This window comes from Electrophorus electricus, chromosome 9 (assembly GCF_013358815.1).
Source record: "Electrophorus electricus isolate fEleEle1 chromosome 9, fEleEle1.pri, whole genome shotgun sequence".
NCBI classification, from domain to species: domain Eukaryota; kingdom Metazoa; phylum Chordata; class Actinopteri; order Gymnotiformes; family Gymnotidae; genus Electrophorus; species Electrophorus electricus.
In genome coordinates this window covers 16659214-16676713 of record NC_049543.1, presented here as the reverse complement: position 1 = coordinate 16676713, position 17500 = coordinate 16659214, and the positions used below count along the sequence as shown (strand labels likewise).

The 17500-nt window shown below is 39.0% G+C and overlaps 2 protein-coding genes across 4 annotated transcripts in view; both read right to left on the bottom strand.

Moving 5' to 3' along the window:
- The window catches only part of tapt1b (transmembrane anterior posterior transformation 1b), a 15687-nt gene extending 1344 nt beyond the window's left edge, over positions 1 to 14343 (bottom strand). Inside the window, exons 1-15 of one of the 2 annotated variants that reach the window (XM_027026477.2) lie at positions 14088 to 14343; positions 11099 to 11229; positions 9836 to 9954; positions 8932 to 8964; positions 8055 to 8217; positions 7342 to 7477; positions 6049 to 6146; positions 5748 to 5817; positions 5571 to 5651; positions 5163 to 5272; positions 3549 to 3608; positions 2551 to 2619; positions 2224 to 2300; positions 1812 to 1978; positions 1 to 565 (exon numbers count right to left, since the gene is read on the bottom strand). The exon at positions 1 to 565 is cut by the window's left edge and continues 1344 nt beyond it. In XM_027026477.2, coding sequence (XP_026882278.2) covers positions 333 to 565; positions 1812 to 1978; positions 2224 to 2300; positions 2551 to 2619; positions 3549 to 3608; positions 5163 to 5272; positions 5571 to 5651; positions 5748 to 5817; positions 6049 to 6146; positions 7342 to 7477; positions 8055 to 8217; positions 8932 to 8964; positions 9836 to 9954; positions 11099 to 11229; positions 14088 to 14277 — 1737 coding nt within the window. In that variant the 5' untranslated portion in view covers positions 14278 to 14343 and the 3' untranslated portion in view covers positions 1 to 332. The remainder of the gene's footprint in view (positions 566 to 1811; positions 1979 to 2223; positions 2301 to 2550; positions 2620 to 3548; positions 3609 to 5162; positions 5273 to 5570; positions 5652 to 5747; positions 5818 to 6048; positions 6147 to 7341; positions 7478 to 8054; positions 8218 to 8931; positions 8965 to 9835; positions 9955 to 11098; positions 11230 to 14087) is intronic. The other variant, XM_027026478.2, reaches the window with a different exon arrangement.
- Positions 14344 to 15546: 1203 nt separating this feature from the next.
- ldb2b (LIM domain binding 2b) overlaps positions 15547 to 17500 on the bottom strand; it is a 9474-nt gene continuing 7520 nt past the window's right edge. Inside the window, exons 9-10 of one of the 2 annotated variants that reach the window (XM_027026480.2) lie at positions 17088 to 17143; positions 16372 to 16459 (exon numbers count right to left, since the gene is read on the bottom strand). In XM_027026480.2, the coding sequence (XP_026882281.1) occupies positions 16453 to 16459; positions 17088 to 17143 (63 nt within the window). In that variant the 3' untranslated portion in view covers positions 16372 to 16452. Of the gene's footprint in view, positions 16460 to 17087; positions 17144 to 17500 lie in introns of both variants that reach the window. The other variant, XM_027026479.2, reaches the window with a different exon arrangement.

Sequence of the window (17500 nt, the reverse complement as noted above, 5' to 3'; positions counted from 1 at the left end):
CCATAGCAACCACCCAACAAGACGCCCATCTCCCCATGTCCATAAGTCCAAGAAAGGCCAATATTATCCATGTCTGGATCACAGAAGGGAAGGCAAGGTTGTGAGAGTAAATAAGGGTGAGGGTGGGGTTGTCTGGGTGTTTTTCAGTATGAAACTTAAATAAATTAGGTGTACTTTTAAATAAATATCCCACTGTTTCTTGTAACCCTGCATCTTGTAAGCACTGGGTCAAACAACAAGCAGTCAAGCTGGTCCACAGGAGGGGGTATTTCAGTCCACAGCCACCTGCCCAGCCTTCGTCACTGTCCGAGTTCAAGTGCACCACTACTACATCAGTCAATTCGGTTCCCACAGATAGTAAAGCGATCGATTTCCAGCAGGTCTTTCTTGGGAGCTCTATGTATAAGTTCTGTTCCATCCTGAATAAGAACCTTCTCCTCAGACTCATCGGGCGTAGTAAGGAACTGATCTGATTCACTGGTTGGAAGCTTGGAGGCAGTGCATTCAGGCTGGTGGGTGGGCTGACTGATGATTGATGCCAACATGCCCTCCTCCACTGACTCACCTAGAAGTGAGGACAACCCAAATGCAACATGAAAGTTGAATCACTTATGAATTTATATAATTTCTTACAGATTTTGAGCACAACAATCTAGAAAAATGCATCCATACATCTGTACTACATCGTCCAAGATAAACTGATTGAGCCTTCACTGAACATGAAATAATGAACATGTAATTCAGTCATATGCTGAAGGAATCAGTGACCCATTAGTTATAATATCCTAAACAGTGTATCAAAATGAATCCAGAAACAATATTTCATATTCCATAGGAGAACAAAGTGTGGAGACAGACATAAGGGTAAATCCAGATAGATGGGACTTGTAAACAGTAAACAGGCAGTCATCAATAATGCTAGCAACATTAAAGCAACCCGTGTATAGAGGCCAAAAATGCCTTGTTTGATACATTAGACAAACCTAAATTTCATCACATTAAATCATTACTTTAGTTCAGTACACGTGAGTAAGTTAATCTCCCAAATGATAAGCCACCAGTTCTTCAAATAAATTAAAGGCTGGTGTTTGCCAGTCTTGCTAGAGTAGGCCCAGTGTGCACATTTCAGTGTTCTGCCTGTCCAACATACGTCCACTGCAAACTCTTTTAAAAACTTGTAGATTAGCCAGTGAGTGAGACAAGTGTCTGTTGAGAGTACCCTACAACTAGGCAGGTCAAACACGGATGTCAAGTTGGACCAAATCTGGTCCAACCTCAGCAGATCGTGTTATCCAATCGCCAATGACACAGCACATCGTTAAGCTAAGCAAGAAGCATTGTTATGTCTTAAAACAAAGGTGTTGCAATTTTATTTTGACACAGATTACATAAATGATTACATGCACTAATGGACTGTCTTGATGTACATGCAATGCTAACATGGCCAGAGCTAGCAGACACTTGTCAGTTTTCAATCTCATTGCATAACTTCCATGCTTATTCCTCTCCATGTACCGTATTTGGTCCAACAGGGAACAGGCTTGTGTTGATCAAGCTTCTTTTATCAAGCTAAAAACTAGTTAGTCAACTGAAGCACTTGGCAGCTTCACTCACTGTGACACCAAGGAGTGCTTTGTGTCATCTGCTAAATGCCGTAAATGTAAATCATGTAAATCATGATGTAATTGCTGGATTGAAAGTTTGTGAAATGATAAAACCTTGCGAGACTGGCATTCTAATCATAAATTGGTTTTCGAGGTTGGAACAGTGCGTAGCCATGTATGTGTGCGCATGCATGTATCTTATCTTACCAGCTGGTTCATGTGTGTGTTTTGAACGGTGAGCTCTACTGGATTCTCTGCTTGGAACAGTGGAGGGGGGAGACTGGAACAGTTTTTCCTCCATGTTTGCTTCTTTTACATAAACACATGACTTCCCCAACAGCACTATACTGTTCAAGACCTTTAATGTGATCATACTGCACACACGCGCACGCACACAGACACACGCGCACACACACACACACACGCAAAGAGTAACCATCATGCATTTTACTTATATAGTACTTTTCTGAGACCAAAGGTCATTTTGCTTTTTAGCAAAGTTCCTATGCAGAGTCTTGCTGTAAATGTCTGTAAGGTAGAAAAAGTGTTTGCAGAGACAAACACTAGCACAAACTAAGCGTGCGCATGCCCACACACACACACACACACACACACTTACCCAAGATAAAACAGTATAACACAGATGAAGGAGAGGGCACCCTGGATCTTCACTGAGCTAGTCACCACCCGAATGAGCTTTCAAGAAAAGACTGCAGGTTTATAACGATGACTCACTGTGTTATAATTGTGTCGCTACACAAGAGTGCATGTCTGCTGAAAAACACTGGCTATGTACTTGAATATATGATACATATATGACAACCTATGAGTATGAAATTTAAGAGGAAAATGTTTAATTTATCAGATGAATAGTAAACTGTGATGGGTTAGAAACAGTTAACAGATTAAAAGCAGTTAACAGAGTGATCTTTAAATAAGAGATTACCAGTAAAGCAAGGGGAAGAGGAATGAAACCCATTCTTCTCGATACGCTGTCACTGTAGTCTGTATACGCCTGTCCCCCCCCCCCAGAAGAAACAAACAAAAAACATCTGTTTAAGAACAAATAACACCACACACCACTGCAAAACGTTCTTCACAAGCACAATAAATAGCATTCATAGTACACCAGATGCACAGAATGAAAATATAGTGCTTAGTATGCTTAGCATGAATGCTAAACTATTTGGGCTCTATTTTCGTGGACACAGCGCAAATGTAGAAATAAGGCATAAGACCATGGGGCAGTAACGTATGGGTGTGGCAGAAATAAGGCATAAAACCATGTGGCAGGCATGTATGGGCATGGCAGAAATGCTTGCTATTTTCATGGCAGCACAAAAAAATTTCACAGGTGAGGAAACACTTGTCTGGGAAGCAGAGTCATGACAGATACGAAAATATATGGCATTGTTGTTGTTCACTATGATGAGCATAAAATTACTATTTACATAACTGTGACAAATTATTTAAGATATATTTTTCTATAAGTAATAACATGCCAACTGTCTTTCACATTTAATTGTCACAATAGATTTGTTTTTCCTTAATTAAATGTGTAATGTATAGTTTAGAGATACATTTTAGTGGGTTGATGTTTGTGGTCAAAATCCCATTGTAAGAAACTGGACATATCATTATGTGCATGCTAGAAGTGATGAAAATATCATGGTTCACTTATTTGGCTAAGAGCAGGTATGAGGAGGCAGTAACGCAAATACTCCAAGTCAAAATCTGTTCAAAAATAGCGTTGCATTGGTGGATTTTAAATGCGTCATCCCCTGTGGCACCAATGCACACAAATTTATTTCTGCGGTAAATGTGTGTGCCCTATGAAGCTAGGTGGTTTTAGTGCACCAGCCATGAAATTAGAGCCTTTAACTGTTAAGCAGCTTTATGTTTCGTTCCTGGTCAAACCAAAAGTATCTGCTGAAAATGGCTCACATTTTTCTGCCTGCTGCTGACAAGATCAAAGGCCAAGCTTGCTCTGTATTCTCCGTAGACCTACACACACACACACACACACACACATACATATATACATATATACATGCATCAGTTGTTGGCATGGTCAACAATTATAAATGTGCAGGGGAATGGTTTCACTGTTGTACAGGAAAAGCATGGGATTTAACTAACACACATTCAGATACATTACTGTATTTGTGAGAACCTAAATCAGTGCTTAATTTGCCTTTTTAAATCACATGTGCCTAACCCTAGTTTACTCTGGCCTAATGCCTGATTCCAACCTCACCCTTAACTTCAACTAAAGACCAAATTGCTTAGCAGTGGGTAACACTAAATCAATCGGAGCTGTTAAAGAATTTGGTCATTTGTGTTTTTTTCCTTTTTCTTCTCCATCTCATTATTTGTCATAGTGGGCTTTCTTTACAATTCCCTGTTACTTCTGGGAATAAGGGGAAACACAGAAAATGTGAGAAACTAGAACAAAGACTGAAATGTAGAAGCAAAGTGTGTGTGTGTATGCGCACTGTGACACTAATCTTCCTGACTAGACTAAACCAAGACACTAAGTCAGAACACATATCTGACTCAAATCCCTTTCAGTAACAGCATCTTACTTTCCTCATGACTCTTATTCACACTTACTCTCTTTCCTTCCTGTTATTTCCTTATCATCCCTTGCTATGATAATTGGGTAAATAATGAAGTAAATAAATGTATAAAATAAATATAAAAAAAGAATACAATCTGTATAATTACATACCAACTCTGCAGTACAGCAAAAATATATTAAACTAATAAGGTTCTCCTAAATGTCCTACGAGATGCACTTCAAAATGTTAACAATGACTGATTAGCAGGTCAAGTAACACTGAGCATTTTATATTCAAATGTGATTACAGTCATAGATAAACAGTAAATATTGATTAAGCAAATCTAAAAGGAAGCTATAGATGAAGGAAACTGAAAGAGGCAGAGCTTCCAATTGCCTGGACTCTTTTACTGTTAATTCCTGTCCAGTTACTGGAATTATTAGGTCATCTTGAAAGCTAAGAGCTGTATCACATTCTAAACCTGTCCCCAAGGAAATATGTCCCCACTGAAGGTTCCGCTTCAGTGTCAAAAGATACAAAAGAAGCAGGAGCCGTGTTTATGCTAGTTTTGTCTAGTATAATAGGACTGGGTGATGATTATCATGTTTCTTCCTCTTTCAGCCATCTCTTTTTTTTTTTACTGCACTTTAGACGCTTTTTGGGGCTGCCAGGTGTTTTACAGTAAATTACTACTGAAATTGGTTGGGTTTCCCCACAAGGCTGCACAGCTAGTAACTTAGTTCCTTTATTGTACTTATGCTTTCAATAATTTGCAGCGGTACAATAATTCACTGGCAACAGAGACACCAGACAAAGTGAGCTAACTATGTGGTAAACCTTTCCCCTGAACCAGTGGCAACTGGTTAGACATTTTATTAAAATTAAATTATTGTGACTGTAATTGATGGAAAACCATTTGATAAATGGCAGACCAACATTACCACAATGTGCTTCATTGTCACATCTTAATATCCATATCTATACAAGCTGTACTCACATCTGCTGGGATATCATTAAATTTGGTGATGAAGGCGTGCTTCACCACATCCACAGCGATCTCAGAGGCAATGACCATACACACATCAGGACACAACACCCACAGATGATCTGAAACCAATAACCACCAATAATCAATAACCATCAATAAACAATAACCAACAATAATGGCAATGCCCACAGATGATCTGAAACCAATAACCATCAAATACTACATGCAGAGAATAACCAAAATAGCATCAGATGTAGACCATCATTAAGAAATGTGATCAGTGAAGACATCAGGTGATCAATTATTTGTGGCTAGAGTTGTACAAAAAAAAAAAATCACATTTTTAGAGGCCCATTTAACGATAAATAGGTCCTTATTCAGGTATTAATGAGTTGTTTGGTTATAAAAGTGATTTACCTGGGTTCCATGAGAACTGTTCCATATTTCTGAGACAGACAATTAATAAGAGCACATAGTTTGTGAATCTTTCTTTGATATCTGAAATAAGAGAAGCACAGAAAAGGCCAGTTTCAGTAGTGCCCATGAAGATTGGCTGATTTGGACTGGCTAAACTGATGGTACTCTGTGGCTTACCACTGTTGGACATTTGAAAGAGGTTATTCTTTTCAAACTTCTTAAACACACTGCCTTTGATCTCAACAAACTACAGAGAAAGGAAGCAGAAATGTGATATTTTACATAAAATTCATACAAACCATAAGAGAATTATTTCAGTTCTGACTAAGTGAACATGTGAGAGGTGTGAAAGTTCATCACTGTGAGAAAACAGATTCAGTTTTCATTACATAAAGGGCAATACAAATAAATATATTTTGAACCAAGAACTCAAAATACACCCTTCTGAGACTGTTGGAGATATAGTGTGTGTACTCACATTGTTGGACATCATGATGGTGAGCAGAGATTTATTGTGGGAGTTGAACGCCACGTTCAGGGTAGTGGCCTGAACCATAATCAGAATGGCATGAAGAACTACAGCTCATGGTCAGGAAAACATGCATCCCATTCCATCTTCAGGCGCAAGATGCCTACAGGTGGCGCTACAGTGCACTCAAATGCATTCCAGCCCGTAACACCTACACCGTATGTTATACAGACAAAATTCTTTTTTCCAGTAGTTACTAGTCTTTCAGTCTACAAAAAAAGCCTCAAGAACCCATAAGAGCCACACTTAGATTTTGAGATAATTTGCATAATATGCAAAATCACACATACATTTGAGTGCAAAAACTAGGGTTTTCACCAAACCTACACAAATTTGGTATCCAGACATTCACAAGAGTCAGATGTTTAATAATTATCGCAAAAATCTGGAAATTTCGAAACTGTGTAGTTTCCACATGGCAATAAAATCAAGGGGCTGAGATTCCACAGCAAAAACTTACAGTTCTAACTCATGAAAGCTCCAATGCAATGTCACCAGAATTCACAGAAATGTACCCCAAGCGGGTATGGGGCAAGTTAAACATTTTGGCGCACCTTATTAGGGGATGCTATAACAAGCAAGAAACTGTCCCACACATCAAGATTAATTGAAACACCCAATTAATGTGAAACTTGGTACATAGCATTTATATGCATGTATGGAATAGGACCTACAACAGGGATACTAAATGGCATGTCCAAAATTGCAGATGGCATTGGTCAATTAGCTTTCAGTAAACATTTCACAGGCTTAGCATTGGTCAATCCACTTGAATGGTATGGTCATGTATACACTAAGACATAGTCAAGTTTCAAGGGAATTGGCCACTGGGGGGCACTGTACATCTCTTACATAGTTTCACTTGGCAATACAAACTTGGATTTCAATGATTCTTTGGAGGAGTCCAAACAATTTTGCAATTACAAGTGCTTTTCAAAAATGTAGTTTGTTCACATTAATCAATTGTATAAAATTAGCACTTATTCAGCTAGTCCTAGGATTGTCAATCACATCAAATCACATCTTGTAATAAGTAAAGTCTGAAAATAAATAATTATTGAAAAGAAAAGAAAAGAAAAAAAGAAAGAAAGAAAAAAAAGACAGACACTCTCACCATTTATGGATGAAGCACATTAATCCAATGGATACCAGTATGACTTCCCTTAGCCATATCATGGAAACTCAGCCATAGTTTGTCTGATTTTAACCAAAACATACAGATATATTCATACTAAAGGATACAGACATAGAGGACGGCCATGAGGAAGTGCGGTATCACGCCTATGTGAGCACGTTTCCTTTCCTTGGGCTCAGTGGCTGTCCAGTATAGGGCATCCAGGATGTCCTGCCCAAAGGACGAGAACAAGCGGTCTGCCATCTGAAAAACAGAGACAGGGAGAGGAGGGAGGGAAGGAAAAAAATGCAAGATAAAATACCAGTGGGCTCAAGTGTGTTAAATTAAGGTTATATTAGGAGTTTATGGTAGAGGTGGGTTTCCCAAAACGTTCGTACCTAATCTTGTACTTAAGAACATTCTTAAATTTACACGCGTTTTCCGAAACCCTTTGTAACTTATGTGCAGCCTTACACAGATTTCTGGGTGAAATCTCCAAGTTCAAGACTTGGCAGGGGTAACTGGTTTATCTGAGAGATGGGTCTTTACTTTAGTGTACACAAACATTACCTGTTCCATAAAACAAATGAGCATGTAGGATCTTTGCATGTATTCAGGCTTATGACAAAACTTCAAAAGGTGACCAGAGCAGCCTAATCTGTTGGACCATTAAGAGTCCATTAAATCCAGTTTGATACTTGGGATGTGTGCATATTGTTTTCCACTTCAGGTTAATTTTTTTTTTTAATTGAAGACAGAAAAATATAATTCAGATCAATGTATAAAAAACCCCAATATAAGCATTTAGGACTTTGTATGCATGGGAGCAGCGCTGTAGTACCTCCAGCATGTTGTAGATGATGTACAGCTTGATCACTGACTGTCCCCTGATCAGATGGTACATCATAGAGTAGTCCACGTAGTGCATCATGGAGTAACACAGCACCATGATAAATCCCTTCAGCACGTCACACACCTGAGCAGGCTGCAGGAGGCGAGATCCACTACACACGCATGCACGCACGCACACAATACTTATGTTTTTCTAAAAAACTGTTAAACTGTAACGCTTTTTATTGATCCATAAGCCTAATTCTGTGGAAATAAAACAGGCATCAATGAATCTATGCACACATACACACACAACCTGTTAGTGATGTGAAGGAGTTATAATACACACACCATCATGCAGCACACTTTAATAACTATTGCTGGCATTAACCAAGTATTAAATTAAAGCAATTGTGATTAAAATGTATAAACATTTATACAGGCTTACAGATGAAAGAAAGATAAAACCTTAATTTAAGGACACCCCCACAGAACATAAAATAAGAGTTAATATGATTACACAACCCTCTTATTACCTTAACGTTACTAAAACACACTATATAAAGTAACCCATTTGTGTGATTCTTTTCTATGGGTTAGATCTGAAAAGACTTGCAGCTCTGCACTCAAAATGCAACGTAGCACTGTCATCTACTGGCTGAACATGGAAACATTTTGAATAAACACCTCATTCAGAAAAGTGGAAAAAAGAGACAAACTCCGAAACCTGAGCAAGACCAAAACCACAACAGTGCGAGATTAGAGAGCTCAGCCACTGTATGCCTGCCTTCATGCATGTTTGTGTCCGTGAGCGTGTGTCTGTCTGTGCTCTGTGAGTATGTAAAGTGACTGCATTCATACCAGTGCTATGGTGTGCTTCTGCATACCTTCTCTTTTTGCAGTAGGGGCATATACTAGCCCTGCAGGTAGAGAAATAGACGGTGAGTTCACATTTTGACGGAGTTTGGCCATGGGGAGCTACTGCTGCAACGTACGTCACTGCCTACTGCCTACCAGAGGAACACTCGGCAAAATGTCTCATGGCCAGCGTGTGCATGAAGGGTGTATACACACACACACACACACACACACACACACACACACACACACACACACACACACACACACACACACACACACACACACACACTTCACAATGCCTTCCATTTGGGGAATGTGAATATGGGTTCTACATAACACAGGAGGAATAAATATAAATAAATATTTTCATTTCAATGGAACAGATCTGCAGAATGTGTGAGAACAGCACCACAATGGGACTCCAGATGGACTTTCGGTATGCTGTCCCTCCTGCAGTAATGCAGGTCCAACCTTTAAGGCTGAAGTAAATGATAATGTTGGTGTTGAACAAATATGAATTAAACGCAACATCGTGGTGACCCGAGACACTAGAACAAGATAAACATTCGAAAGGTAAACAGAAATTAGGGATTTGGTCAAATTTAACCAAAATAAAATGGACAAAAAATGGGCTGAGGACACTTTTGAACTTCCTACTTGACCACACCCATCATGCTTATTCATACATGAAAGAGTGGCAGAGGGAAGAATAGGTTGCTACATTAATGTGAATTATACTGTTTTGATATGTCCAAATATGTCCCATGGAATGAACATTAAAATGGAATTTTGGAAGAGAATCCCTTTTATGTATGTGTGTCTGTTCACATTAAGTATAGGGGGGTGGGTGTGTGTGCATGTATGCACTATTTAAAAGGTGTGTGTGTGTGTGTGTGTGTGTATTTATGTGTGCATGCATGTGTGTTTTACCTGAGTCTGCAGCAGGGCAGCGTGAGAAGTCTGATTAGTGCCAAAAGCACTCGGAGGGGTAATAGGGTGAACACATAGAGGAATGCATCCAGACATAGGAAAAACCCAAAGAGCATCAGCTACACAACACACAAACACACAAAGAAAAAGGATAAGTGAAAAAATCTTTGGTATAAATAAAAGTAACTAAGAAGCAAGAAAACATTTCAAGCCATATAGACAAATATAGGAATATATCAGCATGTATAACTGAACTACATAGTTTTCATGCTTATAGTTGGTGTTGCACTATATCTGGCAGTACTTTATTGTTTTCTTTTTTTCTTTTATTTTGCAAAAATAATCTTCCCGAGGTGCTAAAATAATAATACTAATGATAATGATAATAATAATAATAATAATGCTTTACGTCCTGAATTCTGTCTGACCATGCTTTGTGTAAAGCACTTCAACATCATGTATGATATGTCCAATGCGTGTAGCATTTTTCAGGACCAGGTATCTAGATGTCCTTCAAGATATAACACTCATCATGATATGATGTGGAGTTCGACAGCAGAGTATGATATGTTATGCTATTGCCACAGCATCGGTTCTGACCCTGGTACCAACTTTAACATTCTACAGGTATCAGTAACATGTACAAGGCACAGTAACATTTCATCTCAGAACACTGAGATGGGACATCTCAACAGCAGGTTCACATTATAACACATTTCATCAGAGCCCTATACATGTGCTACCTGTACCCAGTAATTGGAACAGAAAAGTCAGTATTGTGAGACTGGAATTAGCCTATAGTTGAGATTTTGTACTGGGAATTTGCATGAATGGCACTGATCAGTAGCTACATCGGCGTATCAGTAGTCTGAGGAGAGCTCAAGTGTTCTACTCATTTTCCTCCATTGCATGACCAGGTTGTATAACCACCAGTCAGAAGTTTGAGAATTCCTACTTTAAAAGGCAGGCAACAATATAGAGTATGATTTACATTCAAAATGTCATTTTTTAAAATTATAAAGTTCTTGTCAATTCTAATGAAAATGTCTCCATATGCCAAGGGACTCTGAGAGACAAGGTCTATGCAGACCTGCCAAGACTCCTAAGCCAAATGTTTCACATTCATAGTTGTTTATTATGAGGCTCTTCTGAGGAGGGCAAGACTTACAGTCAGTTTTCTTTCTCCTGAATATTGCTGTTGTCATGAGCTCTGACAGCAATATGTTTGTTTGTGTCTAGTGTTGTGTTAGCTGGCTGCACTACCTTCTCCAGCTCTTTGGGAATTCTCAGGCAAGTGTAGACTCTCTCTCTCCGCTCTGTGTATTTGGCTTCATTGTGTTCCAGAAAGTATCCTCTGGTCAACTCAGCACTAACGAACCGCAACAGAGAAAGGTCTGCACAAAGACATACCCACACGCACACACCCCCGCAAACACCCCCCACACACCCCCACAAACAAATACTATATAGCAGGCAGCACAATTAAGTTATTCTGTTTAATATTTGGACTATTGTTAGCACAGCAATACACACTTACAAGAATTTAAAACTAACAAAAAAACCTAACACAATGACACATACATTTTCTGTATTTAGCAGGTTGCAAGGTTTTCAGGATTTATTAAGGATTTAAGGTTTACAGTTTTAAACAAAATTTCATCACTGAGATGTACCAAACTGAAGGTGGCAATTCACTAGCCTTGATTTCTGAATGTTGGAAACCATAGACGTAGTTTTGGGGTGGACGGGGGACGAGTCCACCCCAATAATTCTTGGTCATACTACTTATGTAATATGTTAGGTTGGGTGGTATGAATCGTGTCCCCATCACCAGAGTGCTGTTCTGTCAGTGAGCAGACCTGCACTGGAACAAAAATAATTGTTTCCAACAGTGGTGTAGGTTTCACTTTAGCTTTAGGGGGGGGGAACACTGTTCACACCACCCATTTGAATTCTGATTAAAGCTGAGATTTGATGCAATGAAAGGCTTCCTAAAAAAAAAAAACTTTTTTAAAAATCGCGAATTAATCGAATCTTAGGATGGACAGCAGTGGACAACCCCAAATTTTAAACAGCTGTACAACAGAAATACCCATCACAACATTCAGCCCTCATTAAAACAAAGCAACTGCCTTATAAAACGCACAAAACAAAACAAAAAAATTATAGCGCAATGTACTCTGCAAGAGCACCAAAAAATAAATAAATAATAATAATCCGTTGTTCCTGCTTGATGCCTGAGCTTTAAAGCGTTCACAACGAGGTGGAAAAGTAGGTCTATAGTACCTGGTCTGACTTATTCGTGCTTTACTGCTTATTCAGTCAGACACATGGCCAGCAGTGAAAGCACTTGCTCACTCCATTTCAGCATGCACTCGCAGAGGGGGAGGGCCAACGGCACGCACGAACAGTGGGTAAGATGTGTTCCAGCACACTCACCGTCTCGCTCATTTGCATACTCTCCTACACAGTTGCACGCAAAGAGAGACGGTTCGTTTACTGCGCCTGCATTCGAACACATCTGACTCCGGCTGAAATGGATTTGACAGCTGCCAGTTCCTTTGGAGTGTTTTGTTAATTGGATACCTCGTGGCATATTTTCTTGTTGTTTAGTCTGAACTAAAAAAGCAAAAAGGTGAAATGAGGTTCCCAATGATTAAGTAGTTTATGATGCACAAACACTGCTAATAGTTGGGAATATGACTGAGTTAGATCTGCTTGTAGCTAGCTGGATAGGGAAGCAACAGGACTCAGAAATGTGATTTAGCTTCATGCTTGTGTTCCACAACATCATACTTTCACAAAACATTTTAACTTTGTGCACAAATAAGTAAAGCCTGTCACCAACTCCTTTTTTTTGTCCACATAAAATGTACTGAAGTGAAGCAGTTCCTGGAGACTGTTAGTATAGTTGTACTTAAATTTGTTTGTGAATAACCCACGTGATGAGTTATTTAGAGTGCAATTTAAAACGTTTTATTGGAAAACAGCCTCGGAAATCCAGGTTAAAAAGACTATCTAGTTTAGGATTAGTTTTGTTACACCCCTGGAGTAGGTGTGTTTTTTCTAATACGAAAAGAACATTACATGAAGGAATATGGTGCATCAGTGTCTGGAAAACCGGCCCTGTAAGACAGTTTTAAAAGGTGCAATAGTCAAGATTTAAGAAACCCGTAAAGTACTTATCATAACCAATTGCCACTGTGATAATCCAAAATTTGGAATGAGCTCTCATGAATTTATGAGGCACTAACGTGACCGTTAGTTAACATCTTTCGCTAGATCCAAGGGAGTTTGTTGCAGTTGAACAGTATTACATGTATTTCTCTGAAGGTGGTTCACCCAGAGCATTGCTTTACGGAGCTCTCGACGTGAAAAAGACAATAAGACGAAGGCGAAAATCGACTAATACATCTTTAATTCACAGAGCCCGCAGCGCAGATTACCATGACAGCACAAGTAATTTTACGCAAAACACTGTGGTATAGCTTTATTCACAGCCAGACCCTTCAAACGACCTGAGAAGTAATCCTTCACCCATCCATAAAACTTAATATCTCCGCAGTGAACGGTTACTTATCATATCATATATTTCATTACGTCGATTTTTTTTTCAACCAACTGCATTATGTGCACAGTCTAAACAAGCCAGTGAATGTTATCAATTTAAAGATGCATCGACTACTGTAGCTTAGCGAGCTAAGTTATCCAAAGTTGCCTGGCCAAGTTAGCTAATGATGTCGCTAGCTACCTAGCTAATTAGTTAAACCTAGCTAGCTAACAGTCCACAAAAGTACATATAGCAACGGATTTCAAGCCAAATTAGAGTACTTCTTCTATTATACAAGATTAAATACTACATTTATCTTCCCAGCAAGTTGCATAACATTGGCTAACTATCTAGGTAACGTTAGTTATATAAGGTACCTAGCTAGCGTTAGCTTGTTAAGTGTGGTTTGTTGATACTTTCTGTAAAGATAAACTACATCCAAATGTCTGCTACCGCTACATTGATATTTAGGAGCTATGCATCTTTACAACAACCGCGTGATAAGTACTAAGAAACGGCTGACATTCCAAGGTCAACATCACTTAAGCAATTTAGCCAGTAATTGCTCAAGACTGGAGCACAGTAGTACTGCAAGCTGTCAAGCCACCCTATACCAGCCAAACAAGACCAGCTGGCGGAGGTTACTTGACAGCCTAATACATGTATGTTAAGATAGCGAGTTAGCCAGCACACCGCACTTACCCGACAGACTGTGCTTGCTGTCCTGCTTTTTAGCCTTTCTCTCATAAAATCCAAGCGTCTCTGTCAGCTCCGATGTGCCGCTGCTTTTCTCTGTTTTGCCGGTGCTGTGGAAAGGCCGTTTCTCCCTCTCCTTGTCTTCATTTTCAGTATCTTTTTCATCTTCCAGCCCTGTCGCTACTGAATCCGCCATTTTCGCTCATTCGCCCGCAGCCCAGATACAACATTCCTACGTCATCACTCATCGAGCGTTAATCTTTCGAAAAGAAATAATATGGTCAAGTTAGTTTTTCCTGTGAAAAAAAGTGTATTTAATTTTTTAGTGTATTCCTCTTATATTTGAATGTTGATTGGTAATAATGTAGATTCAACAGCCGGCCTTACCGAAGCGACGTAGCTACATATATTTATCATCATATAGACTAACTGTGTGTGTTCCCCGGGATTCGAACCCACGATCTCGGTGTTGATTTTTTTTCTTTTTCTTTTCTTTTTTTTGCTTTAATGCAGTTTTCATAATGAAATATCATTATTTCATTATTTCCTTAACAAAATAGCAACAATAAAATTGAATAAAGAAAGATTCAAACAACAAAACATAGCAATATAGACAAAGTTTAATAAAGTTTAATAAAAGGATAACAACCCCCATACCCCATCCCCATGAGTAATGAAAACGTTTCCCTACAATTATAAAACTTTCATAGGTATAGAATTACATTTACAGCCAGTAACCATGTGCAATTTGTTAGTCACTCTCCATCCTGTCCATCACTGCTAGCTTTTGACGACAGTCCTGACTGGACATCTCAACACACCAGAGACACTGACGTAAATGTATACATGAATGTTAGTGTTGCACAGATAGTGCTGCAGATGTTTTATATGCACGGTTTGCCACCTCCACGCATCCATCCAACAATGGTCCTGTGGTTAGAAACTGAATATCTGTCTGATCATGCGGTTTGAAACTGACCATTGACGAAAACTGGACGGATGAAGGCAACAGACTGCCTATGGTCTTTACCTGTAAGATGTATCATGTAATACATCTAAAATGTAATAAAACTTTGTTAAAACAAGAATTAATTACTTTTCAGTGTACATACTGTGAAATAAAATGTCCTCGTTGCAGCACCCGTCATTACTGTCAGCTGGGGGCAATATGCTGTTGTTTACCGAAGTCGAGGTTGTGCGCCAAAGTGTAATGGATCATTGCGTCCACTAGAGGGTGTGCAAACGTTAAGACCGACGGCCAGCACTCCCCGCCCCCAACGCCAAAAAACCCGTTGATGTTCGTTCAATTAATAGAACTGCAGTCAAATGAAAATTAAAAATGTCACTTGCATATCTATGTCCTCTATCTGACCAGTTCAATAATTGGTACTTCTCGTCATATCACTGCAATTTAAACATTGGAAAATAAATGGATTTCCAGGCCATTTCTTTGATTTAATTTGAAAATGGTTTATTTAATTCAGCACTGAAACAAACAATATTAAATAACTGAGTAACTAAGGCATTGGCCTGTTGTCATAACCAAACATTTTATTTATGTGAATAATTGAAATGTTTACAGAAAATGCACACAAAATGGTAAATACACATACCTGCAGGTATATTACATTATACATTAAACAATGAAGTAATAAAGGAAAAAAGTATCTGCTGCTGTGCTCAAAAAAACATATACAATACCCACAAAGAAGACAGTTTATCAATTTCTGAGAGCCAAAACCAAGATTATACAACATAATTAAGATGAATTATCCAGATATCTTAAAAATTCAGGTATGAAATTAGTTGATATCGCAGGCTATTTATAGAGCTTTCTATGATATCTGAACTTTACTGTTAGAAGCCATGGAAATGTATGTGCAATGATAATTGTTTTCTTCTACTCCTTTCTGTCTCTGTGGGTGGAGATTGAAAAAACACTGTTAAAGCCATTGTAATAATCTTACTTATGGGATGACATCATATGTCACATGTCTTAGCTCAAACACACATCGCACCCCCACTTCCACACCCACTCACTCACCCACACACACACACACAAATTCCTTCTCTCCATCCCTAGATGAGCACTCCCATCCCTCGGTAGTTACGTTCCCATAGCTACCCACTGTCAGTTCAGATTACTCCAACTGCTGTGTTGCCATGGTATCAGGCTTGCTGTCCTGGTTGCCAGGGGGCTGGCCATTCCAGGATCCACTGTTGCTGAGCACCTGTGAGTTGGGGTAGTCATGGAGACCGTCGTCATGGAGACCACTGGCCGGGTCATATTGTTCGTTCTCTAGCCTAGTGATCAAACGCTCGTCCACATCTCCCAACTCCCCTCCCATCAGAGAGGGCTCCCCGACTACCATTACATCCTATATACAAATTGAGAGAAAGAGAGAAAGAGAAAGGAAGGAGAGATGGGGGTGGGTGAGCGAAAGAGAGATGGTGTGAGGGGGAGGGAGGAAAAGAAAGTGGGAGAGAAAGACAAAGAGGTAGGCAAAGAAAGAAAAATCCAGATAGAAGGAGAGAGACACAGAGGCATGGAGCAGGGTAAGATATGGAAAGTGAGAGAGAGAGAGAGAGAGAGAGAGAGGAGAGATGAAGGGAAAGAAAGAGACAGGGACAGGAAGGAATGCAGTATCTGTTAACATTAGCCAAGAACAGAACTTGTACTAACTTTAATGCATGCACATACCACATTCTAAACAAATATCCAAGTAAAACTGTAAAGTGAATTGAACCTAAAGGATGAGGATGGTGTACAAATGAATATGTTCATATATATGCACATGAATACACACATACACACACATTCAGACACCCACACATGCACTCAAACACATTCTTGTCTACAGACACTACCTCTTTGCTCTTTAATTAGCTCATTCAGACAAAGCATAGCTACAACATGTCTGATAATTAATCTCATTTGCATTGCTAAGTAGCTCGTTAAGACAGCACATGCTGTGTGATAACCATCTGCACATGTCATTCACCTACCTAAGCTCCGCCTCCAGCCACCCGCCACCCCTCGTTTCACCGGCGACACGTTTGGGCTGGGGACCAGAGACGGACAGTACTAATTATCATCAAATCAATTACAACTAATTGCTATTAATGATAAACATATCAATTAGATTAGCAAGATGAAAGCAAATTAGTAAGCACTCATTGTAACATTATCACTTAAACAGTATAAATCTATTTTTTGAAATAATACTAAATCTGAGCAATTATTGTTTTTAAATTAGTGTTTTTTTTTACTGTCAGTCTTTAAGAAAGAAAATTTATGTTTCCAATATTTCCAAAATTAATTTCAGTGTAATTACCACCAATTAGTCAAGCACATACTATTTGCATGAACTACTCTTACAGCTAACCCTTACTAGAACAATTACATGGACACAGATACA